This window comes from Hippichthys cyanospilos, chromosome 15 (assembly GCF_059441005.1).
Source record: "Hippichthys cyanospilos isolate Australia breed blue-spotted pipefish chromosome 15, RoL_Hcya_1.0, whole genome shotgun sequence".
Lineage (NCBI taxonomy): Eukaryota > Metazoa > Chordata > Actinopteri > Syngnathiformes > Syngnathidae > Hippichthys > Hippichthys cyanospilos.
Genome location: NC_142383.1, coordinates 14,758,285 through 14,784,029, shown reverse-complemented (window position 1 = coordinate 14,784,029; position 25,745 = coordinate 14,758,285). Strand labels below are relative to the sequence as shown.

At 40.2% G+C, this 25,745-nt stretch overlaps 1 protein-coding gene across 7 annotated transcripts in view; it reads left to right on the top strand.

Annotated features, from left to right (window-relative positions):
- LOC148411848 (uncharacterized) overlaps positions 1 to 25,745 on the top strand; it is a 233,151-nt gene that overhangs the window by 167,888 nt on the left and 39,518 nt on the right. For all 7 annotated transcript variants that reach the window (XM_088434194.1, XM_088434192.1, XM_088434196.1 and 4 more), the window contains exon 9: positions 8,209 to 8,348. In XM_088434194.1, the coding sequence (XP_088290320.1) occupies positions 8,209 to 8,348 (140 nt within the window). The remainder of the gene's footprint in view (positions 1 to 8,208; positions 8,349 to 25,745) is intronic.

Sequence of the window (25,745 nt, the reverse complement as noted above, 5' to 3'; positions counted from 1 at the left end):
ATTTACATGCGTTTATTTTATTTGCCTTTCTCTTTGCACAGACTTGACAAAATGAAGGTAAATTCAATGACACACTTTTTCTTAAGCATCTTAAGCATTCACAATCTTTGACTTCATCCCTAACAAGGTCCAGTTGCAGACTCTTTTTGGGTGAAATTGGGTGCCCGCCGGCTTACCGCCATATTTCAATTTCCGGGCGAGTCGGGTGCGACATGTTTAAAGGGATAGGTATATATTCCTATATAATTCCTGCCTATGAATTCGAGGCTTCTGTTACCTTCACAAGTATGTTTTAACCTAGTAAATTCCACATTCATGTACATTGCTCCCCTCGACCTCCATGACCCCTGGCTAACAACGTGGCCAGCGCCTCATAAAAGCAAAATAGCCATCATAACGGCCAATTTCTTTGGACTCAATCACGTCTTCCTTATATAAGCTCAGCGGCGAGGGCAACGGCGTCCGAAGCGCCATTTTGCACGGACGGGGGAACGCGTCCTTTAAAGCGTGTCGCTGTCAGGCCTACTTAGCCACCAGCGTCTCAGACGTAGCCCAGGGGGAGCTGCGCTTTCTGGGCCAGTGGAGCCCGCTGACGTTTAGGGGCCCCGGCTCCTATGTTAGCATGTACGCATGGAGACGCGACATGGTCGAAAGTGACTGAGTAGGAATCTGGGAAAGGCGGCTGTGATTTGAAATTCGATGCATTGACTGCTGTCGTTCTTTATGTAGTTTTATTCTTCGTATATGCCAGCGATGTTTAGTGGCAGGCAGGAAAAACTTCGATCCCTGGAGACTTGTCCAAGCGCCCCGGAAAATGACGGTAAAATGAATTGTTCCTAGCTGAGGATAAAGAATACATGAACATTGCTGCTAGTTTCTTTAGCGCTTATAACTGCTGTTTTGTGCTAATAGTGAAATAAACCATCTTATATATCGTAAAGCAAATGCAAAGAAATTGCATGTTGTTGGAAGAGCTAGCTAGCGTTAGCTTTTATGCTATCAAAATAATAACGTGTGTTCCTATGGCTTTGGTAACATTGTTTTGCTAACTTTGCAACAACTCTGTGGAATATCGTAGTTCCTCAAATATAGAACGTACCCTTAATTTTAGAGTCAAATTCTAGTTTTTTATATATTACCATGTAACCAGTTTTGAGGCGTTGATAGCTTCCATACACAATTTTATCATTTTTAAGACTATGTTTTTGAATCTGTTTTTTTTATTTTTTTAGTAGCATAGTTTTAGCATAGAACAGATGGACACATTTGTTTTAGAATTTCCCCCCTGGTGGCTTGTAAAAAAAAAACAAAAAAACTGCAGATTAGCTGCACTGGCCTGCTAGCCGCATGACTCAAATCATGAGAAAAAAGTTGTGTTTTATAGTCCAAAATGTTCACACACACACACACACACACACACACACACACACACACACATACACACACATATGTATATATATATATATATATATATATATATATATATATATATATATATATATATATATATATATATATATATATATATATATACTGTATATATATATATATATATTCTGTCGGGCATTTTTTCTCAAGAGGCCTGGCAGAAGAATGTCGACCAGGAAGGCACAGTCCAACATTAAAATACATTCCCAAACAACACGTCTAATTCCTCCCACATTACACAAAGTATTTGCTGCCGATTCACACACAAGCAAGCTTTTCCCCGCAATCTTCCTCTCGCATCAGTGGAATTAAGTTTGTGCCCTCTTCTCCAAATTTTCCCAGCTCCGACAAAGGGCCCTTTCCCCTCGCGTCCCAACAAACGACACCATTCACACGCGCCAAATCATGTGAAGCGTTGCAGAAGACATGAGCATCCGCCAACCTCCTCCCCGGACTCCGTTGCACCTCGGGAAATCAATGGCGATGACTCAAAAAGTCAGCGTAAACAAAAGCGGTAATCCGCCTCTTTTTAACATGATCCCCTGCGGCTCGCCGTTATTGCCACTTTTCGACTCTTACGCCAGGATGTGTAAACACAGACTGCAAGGAGTGGCGTCAGGCGTAATAGAAATGATCTGCCGGTGCCTCTTTGAACGGGACCAAAACAAAATGATGGAAACCATCTACGGCCACCGGAAAACAAAATGGCGGCTTGCGGGCAGCTCAAGTTTTTCCGGTGGGAGAAAAGGTATTCTCGTTTGGCACCGTCTTTGCAATAATACTTTCTATGTGCCCTCGCTCGTCGAAAAACGGTATTAAGGGTAATACTGCGTATATGGATTCATTTTATAATCCATCTCAATGGGCAGCCATTTTGTATTTGATGTCAACCTTGCAAAAATCACATGATTTTGTGTATGTTGTCAATTTCCAATCTGGATTATATACAGTACGTAAATACACATATATATATATATATATATATATATATATATATATATATATATATATATATATATATATATATATATATATATATATATATATATATATATATATATATATATATATATATGTATAGGGGGTTAAAATACAGTTTTAAGTCCCTTGGGGTGTTTTTTTTTCATATTTTATTTATTTTCCTTCGCTCATTCACTTACAAATGGATCTCAAACGTCCATCTCCGTCATTGGCAGCAAATGAGTTAAATGTAGCCCCGTAAAATGTCAGATTCAGTCAGTTACCACATGCATTTGTATCCTTCATATGCCGCCAGTGATGTTTAGTGACAAGTAGAAAAACGTCGATTGTTGTATTTGGCTAAAAATGAAGAATATATGCTTGTTAATATTAGCATCATGTTGGCATGTTTGTGTTCAATTTTTAACAAGTACATTGATATTAGTTTCATTAGCTCATTACATGATGTATTTCGTTTTTTATATCCAGTATAGCAAATGAAAACATTCTGCATGTTGTTGTAAGATAGCCAGCATTAGCATTTATGCTATCAAAATAATTCAGGATATTCCCATGGATTTGTTAACGTCGTAAACAAACAGTGTTAATTTAGCTAATGCTAGCAACTCAACTGATGAACTTTTGCGCCCAATCGTGCTTGCGCTTTTACAAAAACAGTTATTAAACAATATATTAGCATATTTTTGTGGCACTTTCCCTGTCTAGCGCCTGCTTTTTTCTCTGCAGGCCCTTTGCTGGTACGCTCGCGTGTTGCGCTGGAAAAAGCGGCACTTATTAAGTGTCACGTCGCGTTAGAAGCTGCGACCTGTCAGGGCTCGTTTCGCCACTTATCTGTCACCAGCCGCCTGTTGAGCGTCTGCCGCTGGATTGCGGCGGCGCACCTTCACCGCGGATATTCAAGCGCGCCTCCCTTGACAACAGAAAGGTCGGCCATCAAGATGACCCCGATTGTCAGACGACAACAAAATACAAAGACGCTTTACGGCCTTTCAAACCCTCGGGCCCGTGGGCCAGACCGCCATTATCAACAATTAGCATCTAGCCGGAGATGAAACGGGGATTTTACAGCACTTTTACACAGAAGGAAAAACAAATACCTAGAATGTCCAGACCACCGCCTGCATGGTAAATAGTGGCTGCTCAAAATTTTAACACCTATATATATATATATATATATATATATATATATATATATATATATATATATATATATATATATATATATATGCATGCTATTTGTTAGCTTGCCAAATATACACATAACACACATAGCGATGTACACTTTATGAAGGCAAGTATCTGATTGTAGTTTTATAATAATCATAATTTTTAAAACATCAACACGGGTTCCTGAGCCATTATTGTTATTTATTATACTAGCTTTTAAAATGCAAACAACACATGCTATTAGTTAGCATGTCTGTGGTGTTTTAGAATTTTGTTAGCAATTAGATGCATTTAAAGAAAGGAAATCTATGTGATTGTAAAATAATGTGACTAATAATAATAATAATATAAAAACATTGACGTGTTGTTCAACCATTATTTATAAATATTTAAAATACTTTTTTAGCACTGAGCTTCATACACTTTGATTGTTTAATCATAGATAATAGTAATAATGTTTAAAACATCACCATGTGTTGCTGAACCATAATTATTATTATTATATATTTTAAAAGACACACAATTTGATTGTTTAATCATAGATAATAGTAATAATTTTTAAAACATCACCATGTGTTGCTGAACCATTATTATTATTATATATTTTAAAACACACACAAAACATGCTATAAGTTAGCTTGTCAATGGTATTTTTCAATTTTGTTAGCAATAAGCCAATTTTAAGAAGGCAAATCTATGCGACTATAAAATAATGTTTATAAAAATGATGTTTTGCTCAACCATTATTAATGTTTATACCTTTTAAAAGACATGCAACACATGCTATTGCTTAGCTCTTTAATGACGTTTTACACTATACACACACTTTATGAAGGCATATATATATATATATATATATATATATATATATATATATATATATATATATATATATATATATATATATATATATATATATATATATATATATAATAATACACACAACATACGCTATTTGTTAGCTTACCAATGTATTTTGCACTTAGCATTGAGCTAAGTACACTTTACGTAGGCAAATCTATTTAATTGTTTCATAATAATAGTAACGAGAAGAAAAATACTAAAACTTTGCTAAGGCATTCCATGCACACAGAAAGCAGCCTTTCAGCCTTTTCTTCGACATGAAAAGACTTTAACACCCCGGAGTGTTCATTTTACTAGTCTGCGGATCATCGCGCTGTTAAATTAGTTCACAACGGCATGGATGAAGCGATGTTATGAAAGTGTGCAGGGGCATCAAGTGCAATATCGAAGGTCTGCGGCCTTGCCTCCAAGTAGCAAAAGTTCTCACCAGATGAGATAAGCGCCGGGAATAAAATGATTATTGTTAAAAGTGGCGGATTGCAACGGCGTTCAATGTGTTGCTTGTCAGCGATTCTCATGATGTTGAGCCGGCCAAAAAGATGTCTTTGTGTTGGGGATGGTGGCTTCTCAAAAGGCAGCATTCACACACTTGTTTGGATCTCCCCGGGGCCCACCGAAAGTCCCCTGATGCTGCATTTTTTTATGGAAGAGTGGCAGCAGGGGTGGATGTTTTTTTGTTTGTTTTTTTTTACTTAATGTGGGTTAAATTTGCCTTTAAAAGTCAAATATTGTATAATTGTAACTGCATGCTAAGTGTAGAATTATTTTCTCTGTATATATATATATATATATATATATATATATATATATATATATATATCAAGATTTTTTTTATATAAAAAAAATAAAATATAGTTTTGAATCATTATCTAAGGTGCTCTCAACTATTTTCTGTGATTGATGTGGCGCACACAAGTCCCTTTTAGGTGAATTGACACATTTCTCGTGTCAGTCATGTAAAGTATGACGCCGCCACCTCATGCCTTGAGGTGGACGAGCCCAAAGTTAGGTGGCGTTATCAGCGCCGTCTGCTCAACATTTTCCACATTGCTGAACTGTAGGCACCCCCCGCAAAAAATGTGTCATGTGATGTCCTTTTTTTCCTAATTTTGTCAATGCTTGTAATGGCGTGATAGTTATTGGATATTTTTTCCTTCAAACAAAAATCAGTACTATCCATACACATGTAAGTTAAATCTATTAACATCCACAAAAAGTTAAAAAATCGTATCGTCTGTTTTTGTGGTCAGTGACATGATGATGACACTTCAAGACATATTAATTGGTTTTTATCGCCACCTACTGTCTTGAAGTGAAACACAAGTCAAGAAAGAATTTTCTGTTTGCTGACATAGTTTGACCTCCGCTCAACGGAATGTTGCAAAAATTGCATGAAAATCAATGTAATAAATCCTACTAAAATTCATCTCAAAAATTGTAATTCTAATGGTTTTATATGGTCCAAAATTTGGACAATGATTATATTTGTACACAAAATCTCACACATCCAGCTGCAATCAACTAGAAATGTCAGAATCGTTGCATTTTAATTTTTTTTCCTGTTTTAATCATCTGTTGGAAATTTCAGCTCCCTGCTGTTTATTTTTTCATTGATTCTTCTATGGTATCATAAAAATATAAAAGAAATGTCCATGATTTGTAACGTGAGGCTACAAAGGTAAAAAGGAGAAATCAAGTCAAAACAAAAATGGCAAAAATGAAATCTTTTTTATTCCAAATACCTCCTTTAAATAATCAAAAATGCTTGGGACATCTTGAATATAAAGCTCATGTGAGTAGACTTATACAATATGAATGTGAACGCTTAAGTTCTGTTCAAATCACAGTCAACCACACTGAAAAGCATCTTGAAAATATCCTTTTGTTGACCTGCCAGGCCGCATGCATATTTTAATGCGCCGTGTAAATAATTCAGACACTTTTATGACCGGACTCATCCAACTGTCGTTTGCCCGCACACGACTCGGCGAACGTGAAATGTGACACGACGTGGCGGTGGCACTTCCTCCTCGGCGGGCACAGTAAGCGGAGCGCCATCTTTGCGCGTCTCCGCGCCCCCGCCGTATGTCATCTGACTCGGGAGGCCTGAAAAAAGACAGATCTCCTGATTGGCGCACACGTCGGCGGGTCCTGACCGTGATTTCACCCCCTACCTCCTTCGGGGCCAGGATGAGGAAGGAGCGAGAGGAGAAAAATGACTGACTGCCAATAAGAGATTATAGTGCGCCGCACAAAGCGCCCTGCGGCCATCATTAAACTTCGCGGTCATGCCATTGAATAAGGGATGGCTTTGGAGGACACGTTAATACGCCGCGTATCCTAGTTTGCAGTTGGTGGAAGTTCAAACATACTGTAGCTTTACTGTACCTGATGCCCGTATTTAGTTTTTTAATGACATTCTTCACAGGATTTTAAATGGGTACATATACGTAAATATGTGTGTATAACGTATATAACTTATGTATATATTAGAACTAACAACAGATGTATATATATATATATATATATATATATATATATATATATATATATATATATATATATATATATATATATATGTATTTGTGTGTGTGCATTTTTAGATGTATATATGGATGGATATATTTAGGTATGTATACAGTATATTATGTATGTGTATCGCATATATAAAACGTATTTTCCGCACTATAAGGCGCACTGGATTATAAAGCGCACACTCAATTAATGGCATATTATAAAACATTTTCCATATATAAGGCGCACCCTCAATTAACGACATATTTTAAAACGTTTTCAATCACAATATAGTAATACTCAAAGTAATAACAATAATAACTCAAATAATAACTCTAAACTCTCAATAGCATAATAACACAATGTCAATATGGCTTACTTTATCACTTCATTCCCCATCTACGAATCCCAATCGCAATATTGAACCATATATAAGGCACACCTGATTATAAGGCGCACCATCAGCTTTTTCAAAAAATTAAGGCTTTTAGGTGCGCCTTATAGTGCGGAAAACACAGTACGCGTATTCTAACATATAACTAATATATGTATGTATATACATTATATGCATTTTTTGTGCATTCGGATATCTGTTTATATTTGTGTATGTGTATTCAGTAGATGTATAACTCAAATAATATAACTAATATACAAGTGTATGTTTCCACGCGTCATATTTGTGCATATCTATATGTGTATATATGAATATGTAAATACTTCACAACTTGTGTATGTATTATACTATAAAACTAAATGACTAAACAAACATATACTGTAAGTATGTATGTATTTTTTCAACTTTTAAAGGCAGACATAATCCAGAGTTGAAATCACGGGACAAAAACTACAACTTTTGCTGACTTTTAATGTACTGCTTCTTTTATTATGTAACTGTTATTTTAGCATCTTGAATAATGCCATTTATGTGTGGTCCATGCTAAAACTAAACAAGCTATTTTCTTGAATTTCATTTGGTTGTATGGGTATACAAACAAAGTATGCAGTTTGTATTTTTTTTGTTTATTGGTGTAACTTCTCTGTTGCACTGATCTAAAAACACCCGAGAACAAACAAGCGTTACAATGTGTGTTATTTTTTAGAAAAAAAATCCCTAAAATCCAATCATGGAACTTGTGTCCATGTAAAAAAACAACTTTTTTGTGTGTCTACAGTACGTCCTCTTTGTCCCGCGATGAAAGGCGCGTACCCCAACTGTTCTTTTCACATGCGAACCGTTGTCTCCATGTCAAACAGGCCGAACAATAAGAGGGCGCTCCAGGGTGAATCCGTCTGAGAGAGCAGAGTGCTTCATGCCGCCTGAGTCGGGAGATCAATATTTACAGACACTCCTCTTCTTTAGAGCGCATTCATGTCGCAACCAACAAACAGCAAAGGTAATGTCCAGCCCGCCCCTAACGACACTCTTTCCTTTACCTCATCCCCTTTTTTTTTTCCTCGCTCTCTACATTCTGCTGAGACAAAAGGTAAAGGTTGACAAAAGGTGTCTGTGGATCCTTTGAGTGGCACGCCGCGGCCCGCCGTCTGCATTCACCCGGCAATTATCTCCGTGCAGACTTAATCCCGGCTGTTAAGTGGCCGGCTAAAAGCATGTGTACAGACGCAGGCGCGCAAACGCGGGGGCGGGAGCGCAAGGTGGTGCGCGCCGTTTATCTGCGGGCGTCGTCGCACACCTGATATATGGCCCCCGGCCTTACAGGAAGCCACTCTTCATGACCTTGGCGGGGATTGGAAAATACACATTGGAGCATACGAGTCACGCGGGTTCGAGCATCAGATGGGCCGACTGGGATTTAATGGACTCATGTCGTGTCAATAAAGGCCAAATTGCCATTGACAGACTTCCAAACCACTTATGTACTCCTGTAGCTTTATTATTTATTTTCTTATGTTGATAAAGCTTCACAAATTGGTTAATCTTGATATAACAAGTATACTCACAGTATATTCTTTATTAGGAATACTACACAAAAAGTATTCACTAGGGCTGCACGATTATGTCCCAAATAATAATCACGATTAATTTGGTCAATATTAAAATTGGGATTATTAATCGCGATTATGCGTCATGTTTGGTTAAACATGTCTATTTATACGCCCTTTATGTTTAAACAAGCGGTATACAAACAAGGCTTCAGGGCTTGATACTTACAAATAATTATAATAATAAACTAAAATAAAGTAAATAATCAAACAAATGGCACACAGGACAACACTTGCTGAGTCTAAACCAATGAAAAAATGAAGCCTTCTTAGAACCAAGCACATTTGAATCAATTAGCAGTCAAAATGTCATTTTCGGTCATTTCTAACCGAATGTATTCCAATTTATTCTGATTTTTCCGAATGGATCTCTATTGACAGCTGGCATTGATGGATTAGGAATCAGGTGAGAAACTCAAGGCCATTTCACACTGGTAAATAATATCTTAGGGTGAGAAAACCAGAGGCTTTTGTCATGCAAATATGGAGGAAACATTGCCCCCTGGTGGTAGGATGACAAAGTACTCGATTTCACATGAATATAAGATGAGATTTATTCTGTTTTGCTGTAGTTTTTACCTTGTTGCCAAACTGTTGGTGCGTCTTATCCACAGTAACATGCAAAATACCAGAATTTGACCCTAAAATTAAGGTCCTATACAAAGGTGTGTCCTATTTTTGAGGAATTACGATATATGACTCCCAGTGTACGTAATTTACATAATATGTAATGTTGTATGATTGGTTTATTGTGTACTTCACGCAACTAAGGATTATTTAAGTAACCATTTTTTTTTTCTTTTTGTCTGAATTTGTCTACATGACGTTATTTCAAGTTAAGGTAAAGGCGTCAGCCCACCTCTCACCTCCACCCAAATCCTTCGTCACCTCATCAGTCACTTCCATTGTTTGCTGACACATTTGTTGTGGGACCGCCAGGTGATAATGACTTGTTTGTACAGGTTTTGTGGCTTGGATTGTTGCCCTTTCTTTATCTGCTTTATGACACCTGCCAGTCTCACTTACCCATAATCCTCTGCTCCTCTCCTTTGGTTCAGAAACTGCTAATCACTTTTAAGAAAGGGCGACCTATATACACAAATTGTATAAATTATTTCCCAGCAAGCTCTTCTCAGCTACGGTTTTGTGCGTAATTTATGTCGATATGTCAATATAATTTACCTTGGCCTTTCAGAATCCGTAGTTCTGCTCGATGTAACGTGAACCATCATAGTAGTTGTATTGAGTCTTTAGCCAATCAGATACTCAAGACTAGGAAGTATTTGATTTAACACTTTGAAGTATTTTGTCCATTTCTTTGATCTTGACATCAAAGGCATTTCACATCAAAGCATGGAAAGAACATATCAGGGAGCTGAAATTTCACCTAGATGGTGACAAACATGTTTAGGTTCAACATGGCATGACCACTTAGTTATCACACTAGTAGAAGTGTGCAATCCCTTGGTGAAATACTTCCAGAATGATGTGGAGGAAAATGACCCAAAAATGGTCAAAATCCTGCATGAGGGGTGAATATACTGTACGTTTGTTTTGTCATCGAATCTAGATTGATTTTGAACTTCTCCAGATGATTTCTGTTGTGCTGCTGCATGGCTATGGTGTGAATAGTTCAGGAGTTCCAAAATATCTTCAGGAGATCCAGCCATTTGTGTCCATCATTGTGTCCATTTTGTCCCAGCAAGTCCCACCCAAACAATTAGCCCTAAAAAGACAGGATGTCCTTTTTCCAGAACTCTAGGACTTAGTAGGATAGTTGGAATGATTCAAAAGATATAAACCAAAAACGTATGTCCACTACAGTGGACATAATTGAAGAAGGTGAATCTCAGGAGGATATTGAAGCTTCTCAAAGTGGCGCTGCTGAGTTCTTTTTGGGTCTAAAAACGGATGGCCTCACTCGGGTTATCTCGGGTACTTTTTATTGTCTCCTAAAAAACTGTCAAGCAACATTTATTATTGCTCTTCATAAAAATTGCCGAAAACACGATAAGGCCAACCAGAATAAACCTTAGTACAACAGAAGAATTTTTGCTACGCTTTTATTTTAAAATTGAAGCCCCCCCCAACAACATTACAGGAAGTTTTATGCCATGACAGACACATCAGATTTTTCTTTTCAAATTAAGAGCAAATCAATTCTACCACTCGACAACTTTACAAAATTCCGTGCTTTTCTTTTGCTAACTTTGCTACGGATGCGCATCTTCATTAGTGTCTATCCAGCTCCTTGATGCGTGCGTAGTCAAAATGAGCAAAAGCCGCCTCTGAGCGGAGGGTTGGGTGAGGTAACTGGAGCCAGTGTGAATGGACTCATTGTTGCTTTGCCTTAATAAGGCGTGACAAGTGAGGCGTGAATAGATTCCCATCATTAGGCCCCCTAAAAATGCCCATTAGAATCAATGGGCCACACTCCGGTCAGACTTTCTGTCTACCAGCCAGCGTGCCTCCAATGTCCCCCCCCCCCCCCCTTTGAACATGCAGGCCACTGGATACAATTTCAGCCTCCTAGCAAAGTTGAACTCAAACAAGGCAGCGTTATAGCCCTCGCACCCGGGGTAATGCCGTTGACGCCACATTTGTTGGAAAAGGGCAACGCGATGAGAGAGGCGGGGGACCTCTACCGCGAGCCCGCGCTGGAGCTAACGTGAATAGGAGCGCCGATGTTTACAAGAAAGCGCGCGCGTGTCCACAAGTGTAAGTGCGTAGCAGACAAGGGATCCGGGCAGCCGGCGCGGCTGATAAACTGCAGGGATTAGCAGCCACTTCTGGAGCCCAAGTGGCCCTATCAATACAGGACCGGGCCCATTGATCTGTTGTCTGGACGGGTGCTGGCGCTAATTCCTGGACCTTGGCTCTGAGTGCTTCTGGCTGGGGAGCTCGGAGGCGGGGGGTGAGACTGACTGGCTACTAGTGGCGCCATCCGCAGACCCTACAGGATTTGAGGGCTCAGCGTTTACCATAGAGCGGCTCAAAATAGCAGCCTGACCGCCGCATGGCTAATCATTAGATAGACGGCGCGACATGCTAACGGTAATTCGAAAACACGAATCACCGCCATCCCCTCGTCGTAAACGACGACTTTTTTTTTTTGTTTTATTTTTTTAAAAAGTGCTTCTGACTCAATTACCATGTCAATCCGCGGAACGCTTTTCATAGTCCACATTATCACACTTGCGTGCAACGTCTGCCACGGCAATTACAGAGTGTTGACAAATGGAGTTTATCTGGAATAGAGTAGTCCACATTAACACCTCCTTACCCGCCATCCCCGTGGAAGATACGGACAGCGGAAGAAGAATTAAAAGCCTCGGCGTCGTGAGTGTGGGGATTTATCAAGGTTGACTACCTCGCAGAGACAAACAACAAACTAGAATAGCACCCAGTGGACCGTAGACCTCCACCAAGGCTGAGCTGTTAGCAGTAAAGTGAAACAGGAAAGGCCAAGCCAGTGCTTCGCAATTATTTTTTTGCAAAACCCCAGCCTAGGAGAGATAAAACCCTTTGCGCCCATCCAACTAGAAATAAAATATAGATTTATATCCCTGAAAAGGTGTCATTTTTAACAAATTTTGTACAGTATTTATACAGTTTATATCTTATTCTGAATCTGAAAAAAATAGCTTCGATAAAATTGCTGAACATTGGGTGGTCTTAAGAAAAAAAAAAATCATGAAAAATGTTAGTGATCCCGCCCTCAAAAGCAGGTACCACATCGGTACAAAAAACACGAGAGTAGTATTTTTTCAAATGAATGCACAGGGGTTAGTAACAGCACGAATATCAACAAAAATATAGAACAATATGATGCCGTTTTACGGCGGTGCCGATGCAAAAACCATATGGACAAATATGGACTCCAATATTCCTGCTGAAGGAATGTTTTTTGTACACTTTTTCCGATTCCTTGGCGTGCTTGCGCTGTTGGTTTGACAGCTGGTCACAAACAATTTGACTGCCGAACGCCTGACTCAGACCCTGAAAAATTGTTTATGATGGCTCATAAGACATTTTGACACCAGGGGCTGTTTTGGCGTTTATCTGTTTGGAAGGGGAACGGACTGTTTTTCTCTGCTCACCTCGCAAAGAGTTTATGACGTGTCTTCAGGTATTTCCACAAGATAGATGGAAGCTTTTTGTCAAGGGGGGAAAAAAAAATGATTCATTCAATGGCTGGTTTGTTTTTTTAGCGTTGGATGGAAAGGGCGAGTAAAATGCAATTGTAGGCGGACGCAAAGGGATTATCGCCTGACTTGCCAGCTGTCCGTGCAAAATGCAAGATTTCCTGCATCAGTGGGACAGTGACGAATCGGCATGTGATGGGACGCCTTTTGTCCCCTCTTGCTAAGATTTACTGCGTGTTTTCCACAACTACCAATTGGTAAGAAAACAACAAATCTTGTCCAATTCCCGTGATCCTGAAAAATTCCCAAGTGAGAAAATTATTTTGTGTTCCAAATAAAATTGGAATTGTCACTCTAGATTATTTGTTAAAAGTGGGACAAAAATATCAAGCTAGAATGTCAATATTGTAAATGCTTTACCTAAAAACAATTAAAACATCATTTTCTATTGCATAATCATAGTACATATATATATATATATATATATATATATATATATATATATATATATATATATATATATATATATATATATATATATATATATATTACTTTTAAACATAGATGTTGAATTCCTGTCCTCGAGGGCCGGTATCCTGCATGTTTTTTGGTGTCACACACGATACAAATGAATAGTTTGTTAGCAAGCTCTGCGGTAGCTTCAAAACGATCCTAATCATTTGAATCAGGTGTGTTCCAGAGCGAGGTTCAAAAAAAAAAAAAAACACACAGTATACCGGCCCTCGAGGACTGGAGTTCGACAGCTATAGTATGCTCTTAAAACATTTGGGGAAATCTGACGCATATATTTGGATTGTTTAATATAAAACAAATCTTTGAGGCAAAACAACCCATTTTTGAATATTTTAAAAGGATAAAGTATATTTTTCTGCACAATTTAGAACAGTGCCTGTAAATGCAGAAAAGAATGTAGATATTATTTAATATATTGGTCAATTTCTGTGATATTATGAATTTTTAACATACATTAACTGCAAGCAATGTACATGCAAATGGCAATTACCATAATTAGCACATATTTGCACAACAATTAGCAATATTTCAACATATCCATTGACATTTTAATATAACAGGATGAGTAAGAAGCATCCACCTACACACATAATATTAATACATCATAATTACGTATTTATTTTGCTTTTATTCCTCAGTTAGGGATCAGGCAAATTTGTGTCTCAGCCTATTCATGTGTGCCCAGGATGTCCTCAACTGAGTACATTAGGACTTAGTGGCGTAGTGTAAATGTGTCAAAAGACCGAAAACATGTCCCCTCAGTGGACACAAAGGGATTACAGCCAATTCCCTTTATCATAATATAGTTCTCATGGGTAAAATGTCCCAAAAATAATCAAATTTTACCGCCCCAAGAAAAACAAGTATGCTAACCCCGCCCCCCCGGCGCATTAGTGGGTCATCTTCACCCCTCCATCAACTCTCATCTTTCAGCCAAAGCGTCTCCCCTAAAACAACTTTTCACCTCCAAAATTCTTTCCAGAGGAAGCTGTTACCCCGAGCAGGCGCCCCTCTCAGAGGAAAGCCATTCATATTTGATTGGCGTCTGAGCACAAATGGCAGTAATGTGCGCCGTAATCGCCACAAGTGTAATCAGGCAGGCTTCTGATGGCTTAACGGCTGGACGCGCACTCCGCTAGTGCGGCGGGAGTGATATTGTATTTGAAGGCTGGGTCACGCTTTTTTTTTTTCGTCTTCTGAAAGCTCTTTTTGATTTCCAGACGAGAAGCCCTTTAAGTTGCGCCGACATTTGGATCTGTTTGCCTTCGGTTTGCTGTAGTTCGATGACATTTTCCTTGTTGTTTTTGCGGACTCGTAAAAGCCTTTTTTTTAATGTCAGATTCTTTATGCGGTCCGTCTTACGAGAAATCGTGGCGCAGAGATTCTTTTTTTTAAAATCTTTTGTCCAAATTTTGTCCAATATTCTACACATACACAGTTAGAATTCTCTAATTTCAAAAGAATCCTTTAGGAAACATGTCAGATTAATTGCATATTATTACTTTTTAAAATAGTGTTGCGGGCCACGTCAAAATGTATTTTTAGTACTATTTACGCTGCGAACCGTTAAAATGTGGATGCTAGGCCTCCAATGGCCCCCAGGCCGTAGTTTGGACATTAACCACAGCACTAATGCTAATCATTAGCCCACTGATGGTGTTTTGCATTCTCTGTTAGCATTAAGCTAAACAGCCTTTCTTGTCACAAATCGTTGTGGTTATTGAAAATACACAGTATATAATTCCCGTTATTTTTTGTTTAGTTTGACAGGAACGTAACATAACTTAGCATAAGGTATCCAAGTAGCCCATTTTAACTAGAAAAGTCACAATTTTCAGTCACATTCCACCGTCCCGTTGTTTAGGGTCCATCATCCAAGATAGCATTTAGCGTTAGCTTAAAACTCAACACAACCACCAACCAGATTGACTAGTGGCTAAATTTGTTCCTTGCGATAATCAATTGTCGTTTTTAGCGAACTTTCCGCATCCCGGTTTTTAATTTTAAAAATCAGGTCACCACCTGCTCTTGGAAACATACGCTAGCCAAAACGAAATCTCGAGCTGCGCGACTCATGATGGGGCCTTGAGGGTTTGAGTCTTTGGATCGGGATCGTCACACCGCCAATCTACACAGACAAACCGTTATTTCACTCGTCCCAACTACAATTTATTCGCGGAGACGTTGCCGACTGGAAGGAAGAAAAAGAAAGGGCGGGGCGCGGGGGGGATCGGCGCTGAAATGGCTTTAATGTGTCATGAAATCGCGACAAGCGTGACATCAAGCGGGAAGGTGCCGGGATAACCGTTGAAGCGCACTCCCGTCACACGTCAGGAGTGATATTCCATTTGGCAGCCTCGTCACGTTTTTTTTCTTCGTAAAAAGCTTTGCTAGGATTTGCTGACAAAAAGGTGCTTTTGCGACACGTTACATCCATTTCCTGTTCGCTCGTCCGTTAGGGGAAGAGGGGGCGGAAGGCGGCGCCCGTGCCGAGCGGATCTGAAACGGGGATTTATGGAAAACGAAGGAACCCCGTCCTTGGTTTTCGTCGGCCCCCTTTAACTCGGAGCCAATCCTTGTCAGCGGAACGCTGAGGGCTCCTCTCAAAAGTCGAAGTTATTTTTTACAGATTGCTTCTCATTGAAGTCCTTGGCACACATGCCCGGGACCGCTCACGCACATGTTTTGGGGGGCGCGCGCTCTTCGCGGCGTGTCGGCGAGGCCGCCGTCCGCCTAATCAGGCCTGACACCCGACCAGAGGCCCCCGGTGCCCTGGGCTAATTTCAGCCTCAACCGGCAACCTCTGGGCGCTCCCTCCGAGCAGGCCGCTCCAATCAGCGGACCCTGATGGCAAATGGCTTCCAGAGCTGTGCCAAGCCCCATTATCCCAAGCGCCGCTCGCCACCCGTAACCGGCGCGAGGGGCTCAGGTGAAATTGGCCAAGCTGGAAGAAAGGACAAGGGTCACCCCGCGGCTGACACATTTTTGCGCTCGCATCAGAGCAATCAGACGACTTCGGGCCGGGCCGTGACAGCCTAAGTGCGGGAGTACATGCTAACATATGGACGTGGCGTGGCGCGGGTAAACACGCGCACGCGAGCGAGCGGGGGGAAATTAGGGCCTAAACAAACTCAGGATGCCAGCGAGCGCGGGTCGTTTAAGTGCTTCCGAAAGAGATCAGGTGGCCTTCGATGATTGCGGCATTATAAGTCTTGGATATCCTCCTCAAGTGCGCCGACATAATCACGAGGGGAGGACCGAATCAGGCTCTGGGAGGGGGACATTACATCAGTAGGCTGTGACTAATATCAGTGGAAAAGAGGCACATTTAATTTGCGATTGTGGTGCCAGACAGCTCGGCGTTGCTTGGATGCCATACAGGCTGCCATTGAAAAATTGCAATCATGGCCCGCTCGCCGTTGGAACTTTCACCGCCGGACTTGAGAGAGGACTGGATGGACCGCAGCTGAGCAGTTACGCTACGCTAATCGTAAACCTTTTAGGTCTTGTCCAACGTTTTTAGCGACATTCAGCAATAAAAGAAAATCTGTGGTTAAGAAAAAAAAAGAGGGACATTTATTGGTGCCAAATATATATATATGCTGTACACAGTATTTTTGTATGTATTTTTTTTGTCTACTTTTTAAATCAGACCAGTCAAAAAAATCTAATATATTGTAAAATATCACCCTCTACTTAGTTCTACTTACATATTTCTCTTGAAATCTTTCCTCCTTTTAAGTCTGACCAGGCAAAGCAAAAAATATTGATACTATGTATTTATTTTTTGTTCTATTTTTTTTTTATTTTATATATTAGTTTATTTGTATATTTTTTTCTACTTTTTAAATCAGACCAGACCGAAAAAAACATCGATTTTTTTTTATTTATCTTTTTTGTTTGATTTTTTTTTTTACTTTTAAATGAGACCAGACCCCAAAAAAAAAACATTAATTTTATGTATTTATCTTTTGCTTTCATTTTTTTAGTTTATTTTTTTCTACTTTTTAAATCAGACCAGTCAAAAATAGCAATATTATTCATGACAAAATATCAACCTCTACTTAGTTCTACTTCTTTCCTCAGACGAGAACAAAAACCATTGATCTTATTCATTTATTTTTAGTTTTAGTTCTTTAATAGATATATATTTTTTCTTTTTTTTTGTCGTTACATTAATCATGTAATTTTAAAAGAAGCAGTAGGACCTCTGCATTTTTTTCCCGCTCCTCAAAATGACACAACTTCCTCATCTCTTCAGTCTCTGTTTTCTTTCTTGTTTTTATGACACAATTTTTAACGGTAGTAGAAAATAGTCTTTTCCAGCCGCTCATCCGCCTCGGGAGCCTCGCTCGGCTTGTCGAAAGTCGTATTGATGAAGAATTATGGCATGTTTGCTTAAGTCGGGAGGCGAGAGCAGAGTTCACGGTGCGGCGGGTCACGGGGCCCAGTCGACTTGTACGCGCAGAGGCGGGGCCGGCCGACTCCTTAAAGCTCTTTAAGTGATTCCCTCAGTGTCTTTGCCCCGAGGGAGCGAGCCTCAGCTCATTTCAACACATCCAAACAAAGCCATCGATCATCCCGACCAAGTGTTTGCTTTACACTGCTTGATGAAAAGCGTAAATATCTCCGGCGCCTTTTTTTCGCCCCTCAAACCACGCTAGCGTGTTTTGAACGCCACGCGACTTAAAAGCATCGAGCGAGACGTCGGAATCGTTGGACTTCAAATTGGCCTGGACTATTTTCCGGAGCCATCGCCAGTTATGTAACCGCGGATGTCGCTAACACCAGCCTTTCCTCACTTTGGGACGTGATTGCGGCTTGGTTGCCACGGTGACGATAATACCAGGAAGCGAACAAAGAACAGAGGCCCCCATTTTCCTCATAAGCGCAAAATTGTGTCGGCGACAAGCGAGGGTTCGCTCGACTTCTGAAAGTGCGCGGCAGCGGCGGGCTCTAGTGCTCTCACATGAAAATAAACTTGATTAACTCTGAGTGACAGCGAAGGAAAACAGGAAGCCGTTCACCTTCTTGTCATCCCATGCCACCGGTTGTTAATAGCGCACAAAAATTCACCGATGGAATGTTGAGTGCCGGGACTTTTTGCTAAGTTGTCATGTCACGTTCCGCTCCGAGTCTTTCTTCTTCCCTTTGAAGGTTTATCATTATTGCGGCATCAACTCTGCTAATCTCGGTTAGCATGTCTGTTGCATTTAGCGGCGCGTGTTAGCATGAAGCTAGTCGACTTTCCTGAGATAACATTTTATGGTTTGTGGGCACACTTTGGTGTGGAATTACTTATACAGTACATTGGTACTTCTACTTACTTCTACTTCTAATTCGTTCCAGAAGTTATTTCGTAGGGCATTTTTCAAAGTAGAGGCGCTATTTACCTAATCTGTTCCGAAAAGGGTCATAACATCGTCAAATATAAATATATATTTACTTTCGATCTTTTTTTTTCTTTTAGGGGGGTGGGACTACACCCACAATATGTAAAACTAAACAAAAATGTAAAAATTCAATACAGTAATAGCATAATTAAATACAATGTATATTTGTAGTGATATTGTATGTCAATGAAATTGAAATAGGAATATGTATTATGTCTTAAAATATTATGACTTTTAAGACTGTTGCATTATGGGAGTCCAGGCTAATCCAATCATCAAAGTCATTGAAAAGCTTGCAAATGTCATAACTTGGCCACTAGCGCCATCCGGTGTTTTTGGGATGTCAAAACAAAAATGTCTATTGCGTCCTATTTGTGAGTTACTGTTGAAAAGATTAAGGCAAAAATCGGTGGTAATGCATGATAAAACATTGGGTTTTCAAACTGTCCAAAATTGACATTTCCAATTTTGAATGGCAGTAAACGAGCCCGACATGGGCTAATATTGAGTGAAATTCATACATGCACACAATCTTGCACGACACACTCATTGTACAAGTCGAAAGTAAAAAGCACCACTTGGGGTTTATGTTTAGCAGACGAGATGCTCCTCCGAGTCATAAAATAGACAACTTAAATCAACTTGTATGGTGCCGCCATACTTTTGGAAAACGGGTGCACCGGCTCAACAAAAACCGACCTACAGGAAGAGAAAATGTCTTTTTATTAGTCACACAAAGTAGAAATTCCAATTGCGGGGCCGCAAAGTGCACGGTAGCAGCCCGCAAGAATAACCCGACAACTGGAGAGAAACTCGGGCCCGGGGAGTTGGAGTTTTGTCGAATCCCTTGTGCCTACATTGGCCCCCGTCCAGCGAGACTCAGCTGAGTCCTCGGACACGGGAGGAGGCGGCCGAGGAGGGGGATAATAGCACCACTGGCGACTGCGTGAGGGAGATTTAGTGTTGCTAAGAAGCAACAAAACACCCCCGGTCCTCACAGCCCGTCAGTTGTTCCCCCCCGTCCATCTCAACAGAGCGCCTTGTGGTCGGATTTCACACGTGATCATGCGATCCGTGCGTGAGCGTTGGCGGGGGGGGGGGGGTCGGTGGGGGCATGAGAGGGCATCCCGTCCCAGCACAATTACTCTCTTTCTTTCCCCCTGACGTCTCTGCGCTGCGTCTCCTTCACCTCATCACCTCTCTGTGTATCTCACCGCCGTCAGCGAAGGAATCCGCGATGAGCATCGCGGCCTGATGCGTTTAACAGTTCCTGCGAGAGGCGTGTGTGCGTGCGCCTGTACGGCTATGCTTATGAGGACCCATTTGGGTTGTCTACAGACATAGTAAGGACGTTTTAGGGCAGTGAGGACTTTTAGACCTCGTTTTGGCTTTTTAGGTTTGGATTGGGTTAGGGTTGAGGTTAGAGTAAGGGTTAGGGTTGGGCATTCAATTCTGATGGTTAAGGTTAAGGTTAAGTCCTTGGAAATGCATTATGTCAATGGATGTCCTCACAAGTATTTTTTTTTTTACCTATTAAGGACATCTTATAGAAATTAGGACATTTAGGCCAATCCTCACATGTTCAGACCCGTTTTTGAGGGTCAAGACTTGCTTTTAGAGCAGGGGTCACCAATGCGGTGCCCGAGAACGTGTTCTGCAGTATATTAGTAACGATTATCCATATAAGACATATACATTACATAGTACAGTTGATTTACATATTTACTACAACTGTTTTTTAATTATTATGCAAAATCAATAACATGATCAGGGTCATCACATGAACTGGTTGTCCTTCATATCACTCAGTACCAAAGAAGTAGCTCTCGGTTTCAAAAAGGTTGGTGAGCCATCTTTTGGAGTGTAGTTGCAATTGGGTCAGGTTTTGCTAATAATTTCTGATGGTTAGGGGCTATGAAATGCATTTCGACAATGGATGTCCTCAAAAGTATGGCTATACTTGAGAACCGCTTTTTGAGGACATTGGCATCACCGACACCCCAGGGAAAATGTATATATAACGTCTACAGTTGTCAATGGCAACGAATCGATTCGGTGTTATTCTGCAAAATGGCAAGCTAGAATCACGTATGTACTGTAGGTAATGTATTTTTATTCCTCAATATATCCCAGTGATGTATAGTGATAGGAATGAACTCATATGAGATGAATATTTAGGGTTAAAGAGAAAGACTAATCCATCAGAGAACACGCAGAGATAGCACTCGTTGGAATTTTTTGGACGACCCAATCCAGGTCTGCGCACGTGAGACTATGAATCCATCAAAGACATGAAGAGATAGCGCCCTCTAGCAACTCATATGGAATCACCACGATGCCCCAGATGGCCCATTCCAGGCCTGCACACAGGAAACTATGAATCTAACCAAAAAAATAAAGATGGAGAGAGATAGCGCCCCCTAGTAGTCTCCCGTGAATATTCCGTAATATACCGCATACGTAAAACTGTGAATCCATCAAAAAAAGACGTACGGAGCGATGGCATCCCACAGGGAAACTTCACGGTGCGCCAGATGACCCACTCCAGGTCTGCACCCAGGAGACTATAAATCCATCAAAGAAGACTTAGAGAGAGGTGGCGCCCCCTAGCAGCTCGCCGGGAACATTCACGCATCTCTAGATGGCCCGCTCCAGACCGGAGGAGACTATGAATCCATCAAAGAAGAGACATGGAGAGATAGCACGAATAGACCGGCGTTTCTGACACTCTGGATTCGGTGAAGAGGCTGGACGAGTTCCACGGCGTATATCTCCGCGCAGGCACTCATCCCAGGAGTGCTCCCCTCCTTTCGGGCCAAGTGTTGCTTCGCTTTGATCCCGGCTTCTTTTTTTTTTTTTTTTCCCTTTTATTTTACTCTTCACTCCCACACTTTTCCTCTCTCCCCCTAACACATCCCAATCCCCGCAGCCGGCTGGCTCAACAGCCTTGGGGTGTTTAGGTTTTGGAGGGATCCCAATTTCCTCTTCTAATCATGACATCATCCCCGCCTCAATGGGTTAAAGATGTGGCCAGGATATTCCCCGCTTCCTTGTTTTGCAGCCTCCCATCAAATTACACACATTACACGTCGCCTGCTGAACCAACACGCTCCGTCCGTGTCTGTAGGGAAGGAATGTTCTTAATGCCGCTTTGGTGAGGGGTGACGAGCGCGGCTTGGCTCCGGCGTGAGAACTGAGACTGAAGTAACTCAATAGCGCCGTTCATCAGTAGTTGGGAGATTGCGGGGAGCTTGATTAAAGGGAGAAGCTGATTAGAGGTGCGGAGTAGCTGCGACCTGTCAATAGATGTTAATATCACACCGATCTTCTGCCTCTCATCTTCTACGCAACACTTGACCCGCTCGGATTAGAATCAAACTCTTCCTTTCCCGCCCGGGTCACATCTGCCGTCGGACGGGAGGGGGGGATGAGGCGGCTTCGGTGAGAAAACTTCCGGAAAAGGCGGCGCGGTCATCTCGAGGGTGCGCGGGGATTCTCGCTTGAGTTTTGACGCGATGTGTTAATGTCATTATCCGCGAGGGTGTTTTCCAACTCGTAGTGAGACAATTTTTTTATATTTCGCAAGGGAGGGATCGAAGTGGGCTGGGTTTGTCTCGGTGTACGGACAAAAGTTTCGACACAGCTTCAAATTCGCACAAGAGGTTCGAAAATACAAATCATCGCCTCGTGTAAATTTGACGGTGTGATGAAAGTCATTCCGGGTCTTAAAGCATCATCCACATCATGCCAACTTCTCAAATCTGAAATCGAAAGCAAATGATGGTTTTGAATGACATTTTTAAGTTCGGTAAAAGATTTCCTATAGTCTGGATGAGCGCTTCTCGAATTTGGATACGTGAGATAACGTGAGATTTAATAGGTATAATTAGGGCTGCACGATTACGTCCAAAATAATCACGATTATTTTGGTCAATATTGAAATCACAATTATTCATCATGATTAGTCAAACATGTCTATTTATTGCCCTTTTTTTTTAAACAAGCAGTATATAAACAAGGCTTAGGACCTACAAATTTGTATCAAACCTTGAACCTTGTTTAAGTAATCAATACTTAACACAAATAATTACAAATGTAATCAATTTAGGAACAAAAGGAGTAAACCTTATATTCCTTTTCCACATCATCCTGGCAGAATTCATCATATATATATATATATATATATATATATATATATATATATATATATATATATATATATATATATATATATATATATATATGTGTGTGTGTGTGTGTGTGTGTGTGTGTGTGTGTGTGTGTGTGTGTGTGTGTGTGTGTGTGTGTGTGTGTGCTATGACTCCTTTTATTGTATGAATGCAAACAGGTGGTTGCACATCTTAATTGTGGTGTTTGAAATCAATGATCCAAGGCAGTGATCTGCATCCTCTGTGAGAGGTCATCAGGTGTGCGGCGGGAAATGATCCACTTAATTGCGCCGAAAATTATTATTTACGGCGAACGGCAAGTCTTTGTTCAGCTATCTACGCCGTCGATGTATAGTGACAGGCAGAACAATCAAAGTCAGGGAGAAGGTACAATTTACCTGTGCGGCCATCTGCTGCCATTGGATAGAAGAATACAAGCTTTGTGTTCAAAAAGTTGCGTTTGAAAAGAAAAAAAATGAAGACTACAATTTTTGTGATACTTTTATGCGAAATACAGTTTGTGCCTGGAAAATCCCTTATTCATGGTGCACATTTGGCAGAGGAGCCATTGTCATTTGTTTTTCAGCTTACATGCATGTTGCACTTTTGGCCACGCCCCATCAGTGATGTCACACCAGCTGTTTGACTCTAGACAGCTGCAAGGCTTGACACAAAGCAAAGACAATATAGACACGCGTTTTTTACATGTTGCTACTCTTGGGAGATAATATCCTCCCGAGAGACATCCAATTCATTTTTGTCCGCTTTTGTGTCCACTTTGTCTCACTGACAGCAAAAATGAAACAATATTTGAAAGGGCATGATGTCCTCTTTTGAGTACACTAGGACTTAGTAGGGTAGCTCCAAAAATTTATAGAGTTATAAGCTATTAAAAAACACAAATGTCCACTGTTTATATATATATATATATATATATATATATATATATATATATATATATATATATATATATATATATATATATATATGTGTGTGTGTGTGTGTGTGTGTGAGTGAGCAGCCTGACAGTACTGTTAAAAAAATATATATCTAAAATCATTTGGGGTCATGTTAAGACGTAGCCATCTACATGCATAATATTAATAAGTCTCAATATTTGTGTACATTTATTCAGCTTTTACTCTTTAGTTGATTGCAACTTGTATTTCTGTCCTTATATTCTCCTCGGATCTATTTATGTCCACTTTTGTGTCCATTTTGTCTCAATGAGACAGAAAAGTTGTTTGTGTCCCAACACCATTGGACAGGCCAGGATGTCCTCCTTTGAGCACACTAGGACTTAGTAGTGTAACTCCAATGAGTCAAAAGACATCGTCCAAAAACTAATGTCCATTACAGTGGACACAAATGAATGAATTGGGGGATATGACGAATGTGCAACTGTACATTTCCAAGTCCAAAATGTTCATTTTTCATTCATTCCAAAATGAAAAAAATGACTGTGATTACAAATTGGGCCCTGGATTGTTTCCACTGGACCTTCAAACTACGCATCCAAGAAAGTGCCGGCTTCCATCTTTGCAACTGGTCATTTTTCCCATCCACCTGTTCCTCCATGGCAAAGTCTCCAGGGCTCCATTTAGATGAAGGTTCATTCAGCACCTCTCAGCCAGAAACCCGAGCCATCAAGGGAGGCTTTCAGACCCAAGTGGGCCAAAAAAAAAAATGTCCCTCTTAAAAGATTTGAATCTCGGAGGGGGCTCCATCACTCTTCCCGCACCACTAACACTTCCACGTTCCACCTGATTGTTTTTGGCCACTCGTTTGGAACGAACCCTTCAAGCGTGTTACATTAGGAATGCAATAAACGACGGCAATGTCATCAGCACTAATATACAACATTTGAGTTGTCGCTTTAAAAAAAGACAATGTACTCTCGTAAATATAACCATTATATAGACTCAGTTTTTATACATAAATAATTGCATATATTATGTAGTTATTTTGGCTGAGACTCCTTTATTCTATCCTATTCTATTTATGCTTTTATGCACAACTTAATGTTTTTATTCTCTATATGATTAACTCATTCAGTACCAGCCTGTTTTAGACCCACCTCTATCCTAATACAAAATGAAAAACTATTTATATACTGTATATAAATCGATACCTGGCTTTGAATGTCTGTATTACTAAAACAAAAACGTAAAAATGCGTCTTTGGGAGTGAATAAGTTACACCAACTGGAGCAGATCTCCCAGTTTCATTGTATTTATTCTTCATTCATAAATGACTAATTGTTTTCATTGTTCATATTATTAACTCATTATGTATGGGCCTATTTTAGACGCTCCTCTATCCTAACACACACACAAAAAAAGAAAAGAGATAGATAGATAGATAGATAGATAGATAGATAGATAGATAGATAGATAGATAGATAGATAGATAGATAGATAGATAGATAGATAGATAGATAGATAGATAGATAGATAGATATTTTAATAGCTATACAGTTAGCTAGCTGTTTTACCTAGCTAGCTAAGTAGCAAGAGGATAGATAGATAGATAGATAGATAGATAGATAG